General features: G+C 50.0%; 1 protein-coding gene across 3 annotated transcripts in view; it reads left to right on the top strand.

Annotated features, from left to right (window-relative positions):
• ehbp1 (EH domain binding protein 1) overlaps positions 1-14,505 on the top strand; it is a 147,257-nt gene that overhangs the window by 124,725 nt on the left and 8,027 nt on the right. For 2 of the 3 annotated variants that reach the window (XM_034292258.1, XM_034292259.1), the window contains 3 exons: positions 3,112-3,132; positions 9,219-9,318; positions 11,188-11,261. In XM_034292258.1, coding sequence (XP_034148149.1) covers positions 3,112-3,132; positions 9,219-9,318; positions 11,188-11,261 — 195 coding nt within the window. The remainder of the gene's footprint in view (positions 1-3,111; positions 3,133-9,218; positions 9,319-11,187; positions 11,262-14,505) is intronic. The other variant, XM_029119964.2, reaches the window with a different exon arrangement.

A 14,505-nucleotide genomic window follows, 5' to 3' on the forward strand; every position in this document is an offset into this window, starting at 1 on the left:
GGTAGTAGAGGAGGGGTAAGGGTAGTAGAGGAGGGGTGAGGGTAGTAGAGGAGGGGTGAGGGTAGTAGAGGAGGGGTGAGGGTAGTAGAGGAGGGGTGAGGGTATTAGAGGAGGGGTGAGGGTAGTAGAGGAGGGGTGAGGGTATTAGAGGAGGGGTAAGGGTAGTACAGGAGGGGTGAGGGTATTAGAGGAGGGGTGAGGAGGGGTGAGGGTATTAGAGGAGGGGTGAGGGTATTAGAGGAGGGGTGAGGGTAGTAGAGGAGGGGTGAGGGTATTAGAGGAGGGGTAAGGGTAGTAGAGGAGGGGTGAGGGTATTAGAGGAGGGGTAAGGGTAGTACAGGAGGGGTGAGGGTATTAGAGGAGGGGTGAGGAGGGGTGAGGGTATTAGAGGAGGGGTGAGGGTATTAGAGGAGGGGTGAGGGTAGTAGAGGAGGGGTAAGGGTATTAGAGGAGGGGTGAGGGTATTAGAGGAGGGGTGAGGGTAGTAGAGGAGGGGTGAGGGTATTAGAGGAGGGGTGGGGGTGGGAAAGGAGGGGTGAGGGTAGTAGAGGAGGGGTGAGGGTAGTAGAGGAGGGGGGGGGGAGAGGAGGGGTGAGGGTAGTAGAGGAGGGGTGAGGGTAGTAGAGGAGGGGAGGGGGTAGTAGAGGAGGGGTGAGGGTAGTAGAGGAGGGGAGGGGGTAGTAGAGGAGGGGTGAGGGTAGTAGAGGAGGGGAGGGGGTAGTAGAGGAGGAGGGAGGGGGTAGTAGAGAAGGGAGGGGGTAGTAGAGGAGGGGTGAGGGTAGTAGAGGAGGGGTGAGGGGGGGGGGGGGGGGGGTGAGGGTAGTAGAGGAGGGGTGAGGGTAGTAGAGGAGGGGAGGGGGTAGTAGAGGAGGAGGGAGGGGGTAGTAGAGAAGGGAGGGGGTAGTAGAGGAGGGGTGAGGGTAGTAGAGGAGGGGTGAGGGGGGGAAAGGAGGGGTGAGGGTAGTAGAGGAGGGGTGAGGGGGGGAAAGGAGGGGTGAGGGTAGTAGAGGAGGGGAGGGGGAGGAGGGCTCAGTGTTTTCTGAGTGGAGGGGGAGACAGACATGGATCTTAGTGGGGCTCTCCCTCTCGCCTCCCTTGTCTCTGTGTACCTCTGTCACTTTCTCCCTCTCCCATCCCTCTCTTCCTCTCTCTCCCATCCCTCTCTTCCTCTCTCTCCCATCCCTCTCTTCCTCTCTCTCCCATCCCTCTCTTCCTCTCTCTCCCATCCCTCTCTTCCTCTCTCTCCCATCCCTCTCTTCCTCTCTCTCCCATCCCTCTCCTCCTCTCTCTCCCATCCCTCTCCTCCTCTCTCTCCCATCCCTCTCCTCCTCTCTCTCCCATCCCTCTCCTCCTCTCTCTCCCATCCCTCTCCTCCTCTCTCTTTCTCCCTCTCCTCCTCTCGCTTTCTCCCTCTCCTCCTCTCTCTTTCTCCTTCAACCTCTGACATGGAGGGTCTTGGAGGGGCTTGGTTACTGTGTGTAGCTGTAAACCCTCATTAAAAGAGACTTTAGTGACCCCAGCTTCTAACCTTCTGTGTGTGTGTGTCTGTGTGTGTGTGTCTGTGTGTGTGTGTCTGTCTGTGTGTGTGTGTGTCTGTGTGTGTGTGTGTCTGTGTGTGTGTCTTCCCAGCGTTTAACGCGGTTTATGGTTATGAATCCCTGAACCCCCCCACCCCCACCATTCGGACAAGTGACACCAGTCAAAGGTAGCCATTGAAATGTGTAAGGGGTGATTTTTGCACTCTCCTTTAAAGCGAGGGGTAGAGCCGGGGGAGCGACGCGGCTGTGGGGAGAAAGGCTAGAATGGATTGGTTAATGTGTCCCATTCACAGACCTGTTATATACAGGTTCAATAAAGCCGGATTCAGCTTCATTGGCAGGGCCATTGTGTGATTGAGCGGGTGGGGTGGGGGGGGGGGGTCTCTGGCACCCCCGAAAAGCCCCCGGGCAGCGAGCGCTACTCCAGGAGAGGCTGAATAGACCACTGAGGTGGAGAGACAGAGATATCCTGTATACAGCAGGGTGGAGGGAGCCGGGGGAGGAGAGGGAGTCATTTTCCTGATATTCGTCTGGTTTGCGTTTGCATTGTGAAGGTCTTCAGACTGCCGGGTGGGAGACTTTTGGGGCCTCTTTTGCCTGCTTTTTAGGGGGTCTGTCCTCGTGAAACTGACTGCACCTCATGCTCAAATACATTGCCCATTTGTATCCTTGATTTCCGCCGTACGAGGAAGAGGCAAGTCCCAAAGTAAGGACGGGAACGAAATAGAGAGTGAAAAGGAGTGAGAGATTGACCAGATTGACTTCAACCAGAGAGAGAAGGAGAATTCCCTCTTGCCTCGTGCCTCTCTCTACTCAGGCAACCACATAGCCATTCAAACAAGCTGTTGCTACTTACCTACGAGGGGTGGTCACCCTAATCATCTGGGTTGTGTTCCTTAGGCAAACGGGTGGAAGCAGCTGGACTAGGTACTGGGCTGGACTAGGTACAGGGCTGGACTAGGGACTGAGCTGGACTAGGTACTGGGCTGGACTAGGCACTGGGCTGGACTAGGCACTGGGCTGGACTAGGCACTGGGCTGGACTAGGTACATGAGGTTAGTTGGGGGAGGTTAGCGGGGGGAGGTGGGGGGGGATTAACTTGAGGAGGCCAGTTTGAGAGTGGGGGAGGCTAGCCAGGCAGAGGGGAGTCAGAATGAGGAAGGAGTGCAGCTCAATAGTTACTTAGTCAATGGGGATGTAGTTAAAATCAACTGCCTCTCATTGCTCCATCTCTCCCTCCTCTATCATTCCTCTTTCCTTTTAAAAGGCTGATAGACAGAGTGGATTGGTGTGTATGATCTCCGGAGCTGCGATCACCGGCTTAAATGTGTTTCTCATTTCTTTCAAACTAGAGAAGAGAGAATCTGTCTTTACCTGAGTACTTTAAGTCTGGTTAGTTGTACTTCTGGTTTGCCTTTTATCTATGGTCTTCTCAACAGACATTTTTGTTTGAAGTTTTGAGTGTGATGTCCCATATGTTGTAGCCTATGTCATTTTTTTGTGTTGTTCATTTCATGTTAATTTCATTATTTTCTATTTTGTTTCCGTTTTCTTCTGGTTCATTGTGCGCCAGCCCCAGTGCCTTTGGATTCAGGTATCTTTAATCGATATAGATGATGTCTCGTGTTTGTGTGCTGTGTTTTACTAATCTGATGGGGACCAAATATCCCCCAAGGATAGTCAAAATCTGAATATTTGACATTGTGGGGACACTTTGTCATTCCCTAGTAGACAGTATTTTGGTCCAAGGTATTAGGTTTAGGGTAAGAATCAATTGTGGTTAGAGTTTGTGTTTAGTGGTTAGGATTTTGGGGTTACTGTTAAGTTGTTTTGCCGGACCACGTAAGCGGAGCCGGGCCTAGAAGAGCGAATGTCACTGACTGACTGATCACTACCCCTTGTTAAATAGCGTAGTGGTTAGAGACATGGGCTCCGGAACAACAGGTCCCGCGTTTGACTCCTTTAACAGTCAAAATGCATTATGCCTGAGGTTCAGGACAGAAAAAACTTTGCTGGCTACAATCCTATGTAGCTTCGTAATAGGAAACCTAAAATAAAGCGGTTCTGGTGGATATTAGGATTTGTTCAGGATTGTCAAACACTTGTACACAAAAAAACAACCTTCAGTAGCAACGTTATGGAAAGCATTTACTGTTATATTGCGACTTTTTCTGGATTATGTTTTAGGATTTCTTCAAAGTAGACAAATGCTTCGCTGGCTACATAATTCTCTCGTCTTTTCACTTGACGATAAAGTCTGTTGTCGTCGTCACGTATTGATACAGTAGTTATTGTGTCAATGTCACTCACGAATGGCTAATAAGCTGTTAAAACGGCCAGTGACAAAAGCCATACAGTTCATTGATACTATTTGCGGTGGGGGTAAATGTAAAAAGAAACGTTACTCATTTCAGCACAATAGTTAACGTGTCTGATGAAATATTCAAACTTGCCGTGATGTTAATGAGTGACAAAGTTATATAATGTCAAGAGGCTATACTGACACCAGGCAAAAGTACAGCTCCGTGGTGTAGTGGTTAACGACACAGCCATTCGCGTGGGCAATCTGGGGTCGATTCTCGAGAGGGCAGCCGCAATCAACACATTCTATTGTGGTTGGTCTGAACTAGGCTTGCCTGGTTTCTTGTTTTAATGGGAATTACGTTATAATGGGAATTACGTTATAATGGGAATTACGTTATGTCCCCACAAAGATAGTCTCCTAAAATGTTTGTGTGCGCAATTCAGCAAGTTTTTAGCAGGCTTCTATTATTTTCATGAAGTAAAGTTAAATTATTTATTGTTTGATTTGATCAGTCTGACATTATGTAGTCATTGGAGTCGAAATCCTCTTGACAACATTCCCACAATGCCCTGGTGTATCATTGTGCCAGGACAGCGCCTATTGGCTCAGCCACGTCTGGGGCTGGTAGGGCTGCTGTCACACAAGGACACCAAGCCTTGTTGCACCCAGTGTCTGTCTATCTTGGTAATCCATCTTGGATCTGTGGCGGACATCTTGGATCTGTGGCGGACATCTTGGATCTGTGGCGGACATCTTGGATCTGTGGCGGACATCTTGGATCTGTGGCGGACATCTTGGATCTGTGGCGGACATCTTGGATCTGTGGCGGACATCTTGGATCCAAGGTTCTAGTGGATTGGCACTGACATGCACACGCGATTTGAGTTGTTGTTTCTTGGTTTACCCAACTCTACCCACCTCAAACCAGGAGCCATCTGTGAATACAGAGTCATGTGTTTTCACAAACAATGTGTATTATTTCAGGGAATAGATGGAAATGGTTTGAGAATGAAATTGAAAACTGATAAACCATTAATATCATGCTCTTGTTATCAGTGTTCGGCAATGGGGTAACACACTGACGCACCGATAATCAACACACACTCGGATGTAATCAACCGACACGCGCACACACACACACACACACAGATAGCCACTAACAAGATACAACAGATACACACGCACACATCCTCACGCTATCAGATGATCTCCCTCTGACAGTCTCACACACACACGCTCTGAATGAAGAGCAGAATAGAGGCCTGAGGGCCAGCTGTGTGTGTGTGTGTGTGTGTGTGTGTGTGTGTGTGTGTGTGTGTGTGTGTGTGTGTGTGTGTGTGTGTGTTTGAGCTAGCCTCTATAGCCAAATAAGATTAAGATAGCCATCTTGGCCAGTGTTCCATTCAGAACAGATAGGAATAATGAAACCCCCACTGGCCTACGGTGGCTATCACACACACACACACACACACACACGCGCGCACACACACACACACAAAACCAGGAGCTATAGACAAGGAGCCTGCAATATTCTTCTAACACCTCCCAATCCTTGGCTCCTTCACCACAGGTCTCCCTCTCCTTCCTCCTCTCGCCCCACCATTCCCTCTCCTCCCGCCCCACCATTCCCTCTCCTCCCCCGCAATTCCCGCTCCTTCCCCCTATCACTCCACATCTCCTTGTCCTCCCCGCTCTCGCCCCACCTCTCCTGCTCTTTTCCCCTCTCGCCCCATCTCTCCTCCCCCCCACTCCAAAACCTCCCGTCCCTCCCGCCGTTGTTCCCCATCTCAGACGGTGTGGCTGGCGGGGATGGTTACTTCTCTAATCCCTCTGTCGTCTTCCGTCGGGCCGCCTCGCCACAATGTCACACAGGCTTAATATTCCCATGATTATTTGCTTGTTTTATTGGACTGTCTGCGAGTCACAATGACCTGCCAAAGGAACCTGCTGCCTTTATCCCCTCAGAGCTGCTTCCCGGTCCCCAGTGGCGCCCTACTCCCCTATGGGCTCCGGTTGGAGTTAGTGCCCTAAATAGAGGACAGCGGGCCATTTAGGATGCGGGCGCTGTGTCGTCCATTTCAAAGTTGACTACAGTAATCCCATGGAGCCCGGTCTTAAATCCCCTGGTTCTGGTCGCCTTTTTCTGTTAAATGAAATTACATCGCTCCGTCTGGGCCCGGGCAGCGCCGAACGTCAGACAGAGATACACACGTACGGCACTCATTCTTTTGTCGTCAGCAGGCAGCAGAACAATCCCTCTTTTCTGGCTGGATTGACAGCGAGGAAGAGGGGTGTGTGTGTGTGTGTGTGTGTGAGCGAGAGAGAGAGAGAGGTGTGTGTAAAGGTGTGTGCCTGTCTTGGCATCTTCTTGGAGACCTTTCTGGATACGCTGAGATGTTCTGGTGTAGCTCTAAATGCGAGAAGCCCCATCCATCACCCTTGTTCACTGAAGTTGGGTGGCAACGCCTGATCTGCCACTGATTATTAACCCTGGCACCCCTCAGGGGTTTGTCTTCAGCCCACAACTGTGTGACTCTGCACGCCATCTCAGTTGGAGGCCTCATGGCCGACCACAATGAGTCAGCCTACAGGGAGGAGGTGAGCAGATTGGCATGGCGTTTGCTAGGACAACTGCCCCTCCCTGTCAGCAAAACCATGGAAACGATTGTTAACCTTGGAAGTAGAGGGGGGAACACGGCCCAAAACGCATCAACTGAACAACGGCATAGAGAATAATTGGTATGGTCGAGAACCGGCCATGGGGTGTCAACTCCACCAGGATTGGCGCAACAGGGTTTCTTCTCCCTGGTCTCCCTGGTTTCTTCTCCTTGGTCCTCAACTAATACTACCACCGGACCTTGTCCTCAACTAATACTACCACCGGACCTTGTCCTCAACTAATACTACCACTGGACCTTGTGCTCAACTGATACTACCACTGGACCTTGTGCTCAACTGATACTACCACTGGACCTTGTCCTCAACTGATACTACCACTGGACCTTGTGCTCAACTGATACTACCACTGGACCTTGTCCTCAACTGATACTACCACTGGACCTTGTCCTCAACTGATACTACCAACGGACCTTGTCCTCAACTAATACTACCACTGGACCTTGTCCTCAACTGATACTACCACTGGACCTTGTCCTCAACTGATACTACCACTGGACCTTGTCCTCAACTGATACTACCACTGGACCTTGTCCTCAACTAAAATGACCGCTGGTCCTTGGTCCTCAACAAATACGACCACTGGTACCTGACCTGGCATCTGAACTGGTACCTACTGTGGAAAGCCGTACTTGGGGTTGTAAATGCAGCCCTGTACATCTCTAAGGCCCAGGTCCTACCAGTACAAGATAGCTGGTGGTTCCTGACGGTCCGTAGTAAAACAGACCCCTGCCACACGCTGTCCATCCACCTACCATCAGACAGACACGCTCGGTCTTTGAACGCGAGATCTCATGACGATACGTTCAGGGTCGGCTTCTGTTCGCCAGCCATTAGACTTCCCAACACTGGATGTGGACCGGCAACACAGACACACACGCACACTCACTAACATGGAATCTGGAGCTACTACTGCTGCACAGTTTATGGGTCCCCATTACCCCACCTGATATTCTGGGGAAATTGTACCCACCACTTGTGCTCTTTGTGGGGGCATGTCTGTGGGGGGGCGTGTAGCCGTGGGGGCGTGGGCAATGGGGGCATGTTCTTATGATGGTTCTACAGTGAGGGAAATAAATATTTGATCTAATGCTGATTTTGTATGTTTGCCCACTGACAATGAAATGCTCAGTCAGTAATTTTAATGGTGGGTTTATTTGAGCAATGAGAGACAGAATAACAACAACAAAATCCAGAAAAATTCATTTTTGCATTTTAATGAGTGAAATAAGTCTTCGACCCCTCTGCAAAACATGACTTAGTATTTGGTGGCAAAACCCTTGTTGGCAATCACAGAGGTCAGACGTTTCTTGTAGTTGGCCACCAGGTTTGCACACATCTCAGGAGGGATTTTGTCCCACTCCTCTTTGCAGATCTTCTCCAAGTCATTTAGGTTTCGAGGCTGACGTTTGGCAACTCGAAACTTCAATTCCCTCCACAGACTTTCTTTGAGATTAAGGTCTGGAGACTGGCTAGGCCACTACAGGACCTTAATGTGCTTCTTCTTGAGCCACTCCTTTGTTGCCTTGGCCGTGTGTTTTGGGTCATTGTCATGCTGGATTACCCATCCACGACCCATTTTCAATGCCCTGGCTGAGGGAAGGAGGTTCTCACCCAAGATTTGACAGAACATAGCCCCGTCCATCATCCCTTTGATGCAGTGAAGTTGTCCTGTCCCCTTACCAGATAAACACTCCCAAAGCATAATGTTTCCACCTCCATGTTTGACGGTGGGGATGGTGTTCTTGGAGTCATAGGCAGCATTCCACCTCCTCCAAACACGGCAAGTTGAGTTGATGCCAAAGACCTCAATTTTAGTCTCATCTGACCTCAACACTTTCACCCAGTTCTCCTCTGAATCATTCAGATGTTCATTGGCAAACTTCGGACGGGCCAGTACATGCGCTTTCTTGAGCAGGGGGACCTTGTGGGCGCTGCAGGATTTCAGTCCTTCGCGGCGTAGTGTGTTACCAATAGTTTTTTTTGGTGACTATGGTCCCAGCTGCCTTAATCATTGACAAGTTCCTCCCGTGTAGTTATGGGCTGATTCCTCACCGTTCTTATGATCATTGCAACTCCACGAGGTGAGGTCTTGCATGGAGCCCCAGACTGAGGGAGATTGACAGTTCTTTTGTGTTTCTTCCATTTGCGAATAATCGCACCAACTGTTGTCACCTTCTCACCAAGCGGCTTGGCGATGCTCTTGTAGCCCATTCCAGCCTTGTGTCTACAAACTTGTCCCTGACATCCTTGGACAGCTATATGGTCTTGGCCATGGTGGAGAGTTTGGAATCTGATTGATTGATTGCATCTGTGGACAGGTGTCTTTCATACAGGTAACAAACTGAGATTAGGAGCACTCCCTTTAGGAGCACACTCTTAATCTCAGCGTGTTACCTGTATAAAAGACACCTGGGAGCCAGAAATCTTTCTGATTGAGAGGGGGTCAAATACTTATTTCATGTTTTCTTCTGGATTTATTTGTTGTTATTCTGTCTCTCACTGTTCAAATAAACCCACCATTAAAATTATAGACTGATCATTTCTTTGTCAGTGGGCAAATGTACAAAATCAGCAGGGGATCAAATACTTTTTTCCCCTCACTGTACATAACATTGGTGGAAGGAACCAGGAGGAGGATGGTGGTACATCCTGTTTGTTTGCTGTGGTAGATGTTTACATTGTTGTTGTTTGTCCAGGAAACAACAAGGAGGAGGAGGAGTCCATGATGCAGGAGTGGTTCATGTTGGTCAACAAGAAGAACGCCCTGATTAGGAGACAGAACCAACTCTCCTTACTGTAAGTCTGTTTGTCTCTTGTCCTGCCCTCATTTCTGTCCGTCTCCCTGTTGTCCTGCACTCATTTCTGTCTGTCTCCCTGTTGTCCTGCACTCATTTCTGTCTGTCTCCCTGTTGTCCTGCACTCATTTCTGTCTGTCTCCCTGTTGTCCTGCCCTCATTTCTGTCTGTCTCCCTGTTGTCCTGCCCTCATTTCTGTCCGTCTCCCTGTTGTCCTGCCCTCATTTCTGTCCGTCTCCCTGTTGTCCTGCCCTCATTTCTGTCCGTTGTCCTGCCCTCGTTTCTGTCTGTCTCTGCCTGTGTATCTATCTCTACCTGGGTGTCTATAAGTGTCTGATTGTCTGTAAATCTCAGTGTGTCTGTGTCTACCTCTGTGTCTGTGTCTACCTGTGTGTCTGTAAGTCTGTGTCTGTCTCTGCCTACCTCTTCCCAAGCTCCAAACACAAAGACATCAGTTTCACAACACCCCCTTTAAAAAGCATCACTGCACAAAACAGTGGCTTTATCCCATCAACCTGTGTGTTAAACCTTCAAAGTAACACTTTCTAGTTCATTCTGTGTCCGTTTATTCCCAGGATCGATTTACATGTTCACTCAATATGAATCAATAAGGACTCAGCCACGATCATACGGAAGCCATCATAATGCTGCACGTCCCAAATGGCACACTGTTCCCTACAGAGTGCACTACGTCTGACCAAAACCCTATGGGGTTCCTTATGTAAACAAGTCTACAAACAGTGCACTTCATAGGAGATAGGGTGGCATTTGGGATGCATTCGGTCACTGGTGGACAGGTGGGATGGAGCTCCTCTCTTGTCCCTCCCCTCTTCCCTTGCTCCTGTTTCCTGCCTCCTCTCCTCTTCCCCCCACTCCTCTTTCCTCCCTCTTCTCTCCCCCCACTCCTCTTTCCTCCCTCTTCTCTCCCCTGGTTTGCTGGATTTCAAAGGCCCGGGGGCGATAAGTATTGAAGTCTTCGTTCAACCACGTGTATCATGTCAGCACCTGACAGAGAGAGAGACAGAGGAGAGGGGGGAGGAGGCACAGAAATCCCCCTCCCTGTCTTACTCCCCCTTTCCCCCTCCCTGTCTTACTCCCCCTTTCCCCCTCCCTGTCTTACTCCCCCTTTCCCCCTCCCTGTCTTACTCCCCCTTTCCCCCTCCCTGTCTTACTCCCCCTTTCCCCCTCCCTGTCTTACTCCCCCTCCCCCCTCCCTGTCTTACTCCCCCTTTCCCCCTCCCTGTCTTACGCCCCCTTTCCCCCTCCCTGTCTTACGCCCCCTCCCCCCTCCCTGTCTTACGCCCCCCCCCCTCCCTGTCTTAGTCCCCCTCTCCCGCTCCATGTCCCTCCCTGTCTTAGTCCCCCTCTCCCCCTCCATGTCCATCTCTGTCTTAGTCCCCCTCTCCCCCTCCATGTCCCTCCCTGTCTTAGTCCCCCTCTCCCCCTCCATGTCCCTCCCTGTCTTACTCTCCCCCTCCCTGTCTTACTCCCCCTCTCCCCCTCTGTGTCCCTCCCTGTCTTACTCCCCCTCTCTGTCTTGGTCCCCCTCTCCCCCTCCATGTCCCTCCCTGTCTTGGTCCCCCTCTCCCCCTCCATGTCCCTCCCTGTCTTGGTCCCCCTCTCCCCCTCCATGTCTCTCCCTGTCTTACTCCCCCTCTCCCCCTCCGTGTCTCTCCCTGCGTGCCAGGCTGGGCCCTGGGGCTCCTGGTCGAGGTTTGCTGCTGTATCACTTATTTGCAGTAGATTAATGTGCAGCGAGACCGAAGGTCCGGCGACTGGCTGAATCGATGTTTATTACAGGTTTCTTCTAAGTGCTTAATGATTTAGTCATTAACATATTGATGAACTTTGCACCAACTTACTGCCACAGGGAGAAAGAGCACGATCTGGAGAGACGCTTCGAGCTGCTCAACCGGGAGCTACGCGCCATGCTGGCCATTGAGGGTAAGACATTCACATTTACCTCAATATTTTCTTTTGCCTCAATATTTACCTTTACATTCACCTTGACATTTACCTTTACATTCAACTTGAAATTGACATTTTAAAATGTATAATCATCATGACATTAACCTTTAAATTCTCATTTACCTTAACATTTATCAAAACATTCACATTCAACTTAACATTCACCTTAACATTCGCATTTGTGTTCACATATTGATCGTAAGTCCAAGTAAGTAATTAATACAAACGTGGGTAATGGAGTACAATGAAAGTAGATAATTTAATGAAAGATTGGGTTAGGGCTGTTGAAAGAAAGGAGGGCGAAGAGAGGCAGACGGTGGGGAGAATGAGGGGAGGATGAGGGAATGAGAGGGGGAGGAGAGTGTGAGGGGAGGTGGATGAGGGAATGAGAGGGGGCGGAGGGTGTTGTGAGGGGAGGTGGATGAGTGAATGAGAGGGGGAGGAGAGTACTTTGAGGGGAGGATACTGTGAGGGGAGGAGGCTGAGGGAATGAGAGGGGGAGGAGAGTGTGAGGGGAGGTGGATGAGGGAATGAGAGGGGGCGGAGGGTGTTGTGAGGGGAGGTGGATGAGGGAATGAGAGGGGGCGGAGGGTGTTGTGAGGGGAGGTGGATGAGGGAATGAGAGGGGGCGGAGGGTGTTGTGAGGGGAGGTGGATGAGGGAATGAGAGGGGGAGGAGAGTGAGGGGAGGTGGATGAGGGAATGAGAGGGGGCGGAGGGTGTTGTGAGGGGAGGTGGATGAGGGAATGAGAGGGGGCGGAGGGTGTTGTGAGGGGAGGTGGATGAGTGAATGAGAGGGGGAGGAGAGTACTTTGAGGGGAGGATACTGTGAGGGGAGGAGGCTGAGGGAATGAGAGGGGGCGGAGGGTGTTGTGAGGGGAGGTGGATGAGGGAATGAGAGGGGGCGGAGGGTGTTGTGAGGGGAGGTGGATGAGGGAATGAGAGGGGGCGGAGGGTGTTGTGAGGGGAGGTGGATGAGGGAATGAGAGGGGGAGGAGAGTGTGAGGGGAGGTGGATGAGGGAATGAGAGGGGGAGGAGAGTACTTTGAGGGGAGGATACTGCGAGGGGAGGAGGCTGAGGGAATGAGAGGGGGCGGAGAGTTGTGAGGGGAGGTGGATGAGGGAATGAGAGGGGGCGGAGAGTATTGTGAGGGGAGGAGGCTGAGGGAATGAGAGGGGGCGGAGAGTGTTGTGAGGGGAGGAGGCTGAGGTAATGAGAGGGGGCGGAGAGAGTTGTGAGGGGAGGAGGCTGAGGTAATGAGAGGGGGTGGAGAGTGTTGTGAGGGGAGGAGGAAGGCAGGAGAGGGAAGGGAGTAAAAATACATCCTTTTTTTTGGGTGGAGGTTGACAGGACGCCTGGCGGTTGGGGAGGTAGAAGCATTGGCTGCTGTAACATCCTGATCCTGAAACTTTGTTCTTCTCTGAAACCATAGAATGATACATGGCTGAAGCAAAAGGATGTTGCTATCCATATGTTTACTAATGTGACTGCTGTAATATGGCTGGCCAATAACAGCTATCCAAAAGGTCATGGTCATCATGATCTTGAGCATCACTCATTAAGCCCAACTCACTAATCCTAGCTCATTAAGCCTCCTAAGCCCAACTCAATCAGCCTCACTCCTTAACCCTAACTCACTAGGACTAGCTCCTTAACCCTAACTCACTAGGACTAGCTCCTTAACCCTAACTCACTAGGCCTAGCTCATTAACCCTAACTCACTAGGCCTAGCTCATTAACCCTAACTCACTAGGCCTAGCTCATTAACCCTAACTCACTAGGCCTAGCTCATTAACCCTAACTCACTAGGCCTAGCTCATTAACCCTAACTCACTAGGCCTAGCTCATTAACCCTAACTCACTAGGCCTAGCTCATTAACCCTAACTCACTAGGCAGGCTTCCCTCATTAATCCTAACTCACTAAGCCAAGCTCATCAAGCCTGACCATTTAAGCCTAGGTCATCAAGCCTGACCATTTAAGCCTAGGTCATTCAGCCAAACCCATTAAGCTTAACTCAGTCAACCTGATTCAATCAGCCCAGCTAGTAAAGCCAAACTCCCTTTTCCTAACTTAGAAAGCCTAACTTGCTGTACATATACCTCTACCTGTGTTGTCAAGGTGTTGCTATGACCTATGACTCAATTCCAGTATGTTCTGTTTAAACCACAGTTCCTTCCCGGTTCAGAATAACGATTTTAATTCCTTGTGTTCGGCGCGGTTGCTAGGTAGTTTCTAGGGAGGATTAATATCATTCTCAGTGAGGGGATCTAGGGGGCGGGTGTATGATCAATGCTATCTATCACCCATACTGGTCTTGAATACCATTACAAAACACCCTGATTTGAAATCTAGCCACACCAACTCCTATCAAGGATTAAGAAACCCGCGGCTAGCTGGTGGCTACGCCATGGAGATGGTTTGTTGTGTGCGCCGATGTGGGTAGAAAGGCTGCTCCATTGTGTTGGTATCAAAGTTGTCGGGCCAAACCCAAGTTTAATCCCTTCGACTGATGTCCTCTTTGGGCAAAATGAACCTTTTGGCAATCAATGCAAATTGATTTCTCCATTCAAAGCTGACCCCCCTGCCCCCCTGCATCGGACATGCTAATTTATTTCCCCTCCTGATAAGCAAAGATCCATATTGAGTCAATTGTAATTAGCTGGTGGAGGGGGGGGGGGGGGGGGGGGCAGGTGTCTCTGTCTCTGTGTTTGTGTGTGCGTGCGTGCGTGTGTGCGCATGCGTGCTTGTCCACACATGTTTCTGCCATATTTATTTATAAGGAGAGCCAAAGGTAAAGGCAGTGTTATCACACATAACCACTGTATTCGGTTCATGTTTATTTGGTTCTTCCAGGGGCATTGTTCACAAGGCCAAAATGACATTCTGCAAAGTTACATTGCTCGATGATACTACATGTTAAACTAAAAGCATTCTATATATATGTATGTTAAAAAATTAAAATAAGGAAAAAAAGAAACAGCAATCAAAACGTTTGCTGAGCGTATACATTTTAACCTCACACAGTTTCTCTTCCTGTTTTACTGTATTCAATCCTCAGTACGATATTCAAACAAGGAAAATCATGTGAAGTAAAGACATTTGGCCAGTCCTCACTTTGACAAGAAGCTTCATCTCGCATGTGTGCGCGCGCCTATTAATGGCACGGGCAGATCTGGATTTCCTGAATTTCTCAACTTATCCGCTGGCCTTCTCCTCTG

Source organism: Esox lucius, chromosome 5, assembly GCF_011004845.1.
Source record: "Esox lucius isolate fEsoLuc1 chromosome 5, fEsoLuc1.pri, whole genome shotgun sequence".
Classification (NCBI taxonomy): Eukaryota; Metazoa; Chordata; class Actinopteri; order Esociformes; family Esocidae; genus Esox; species Esox lucius.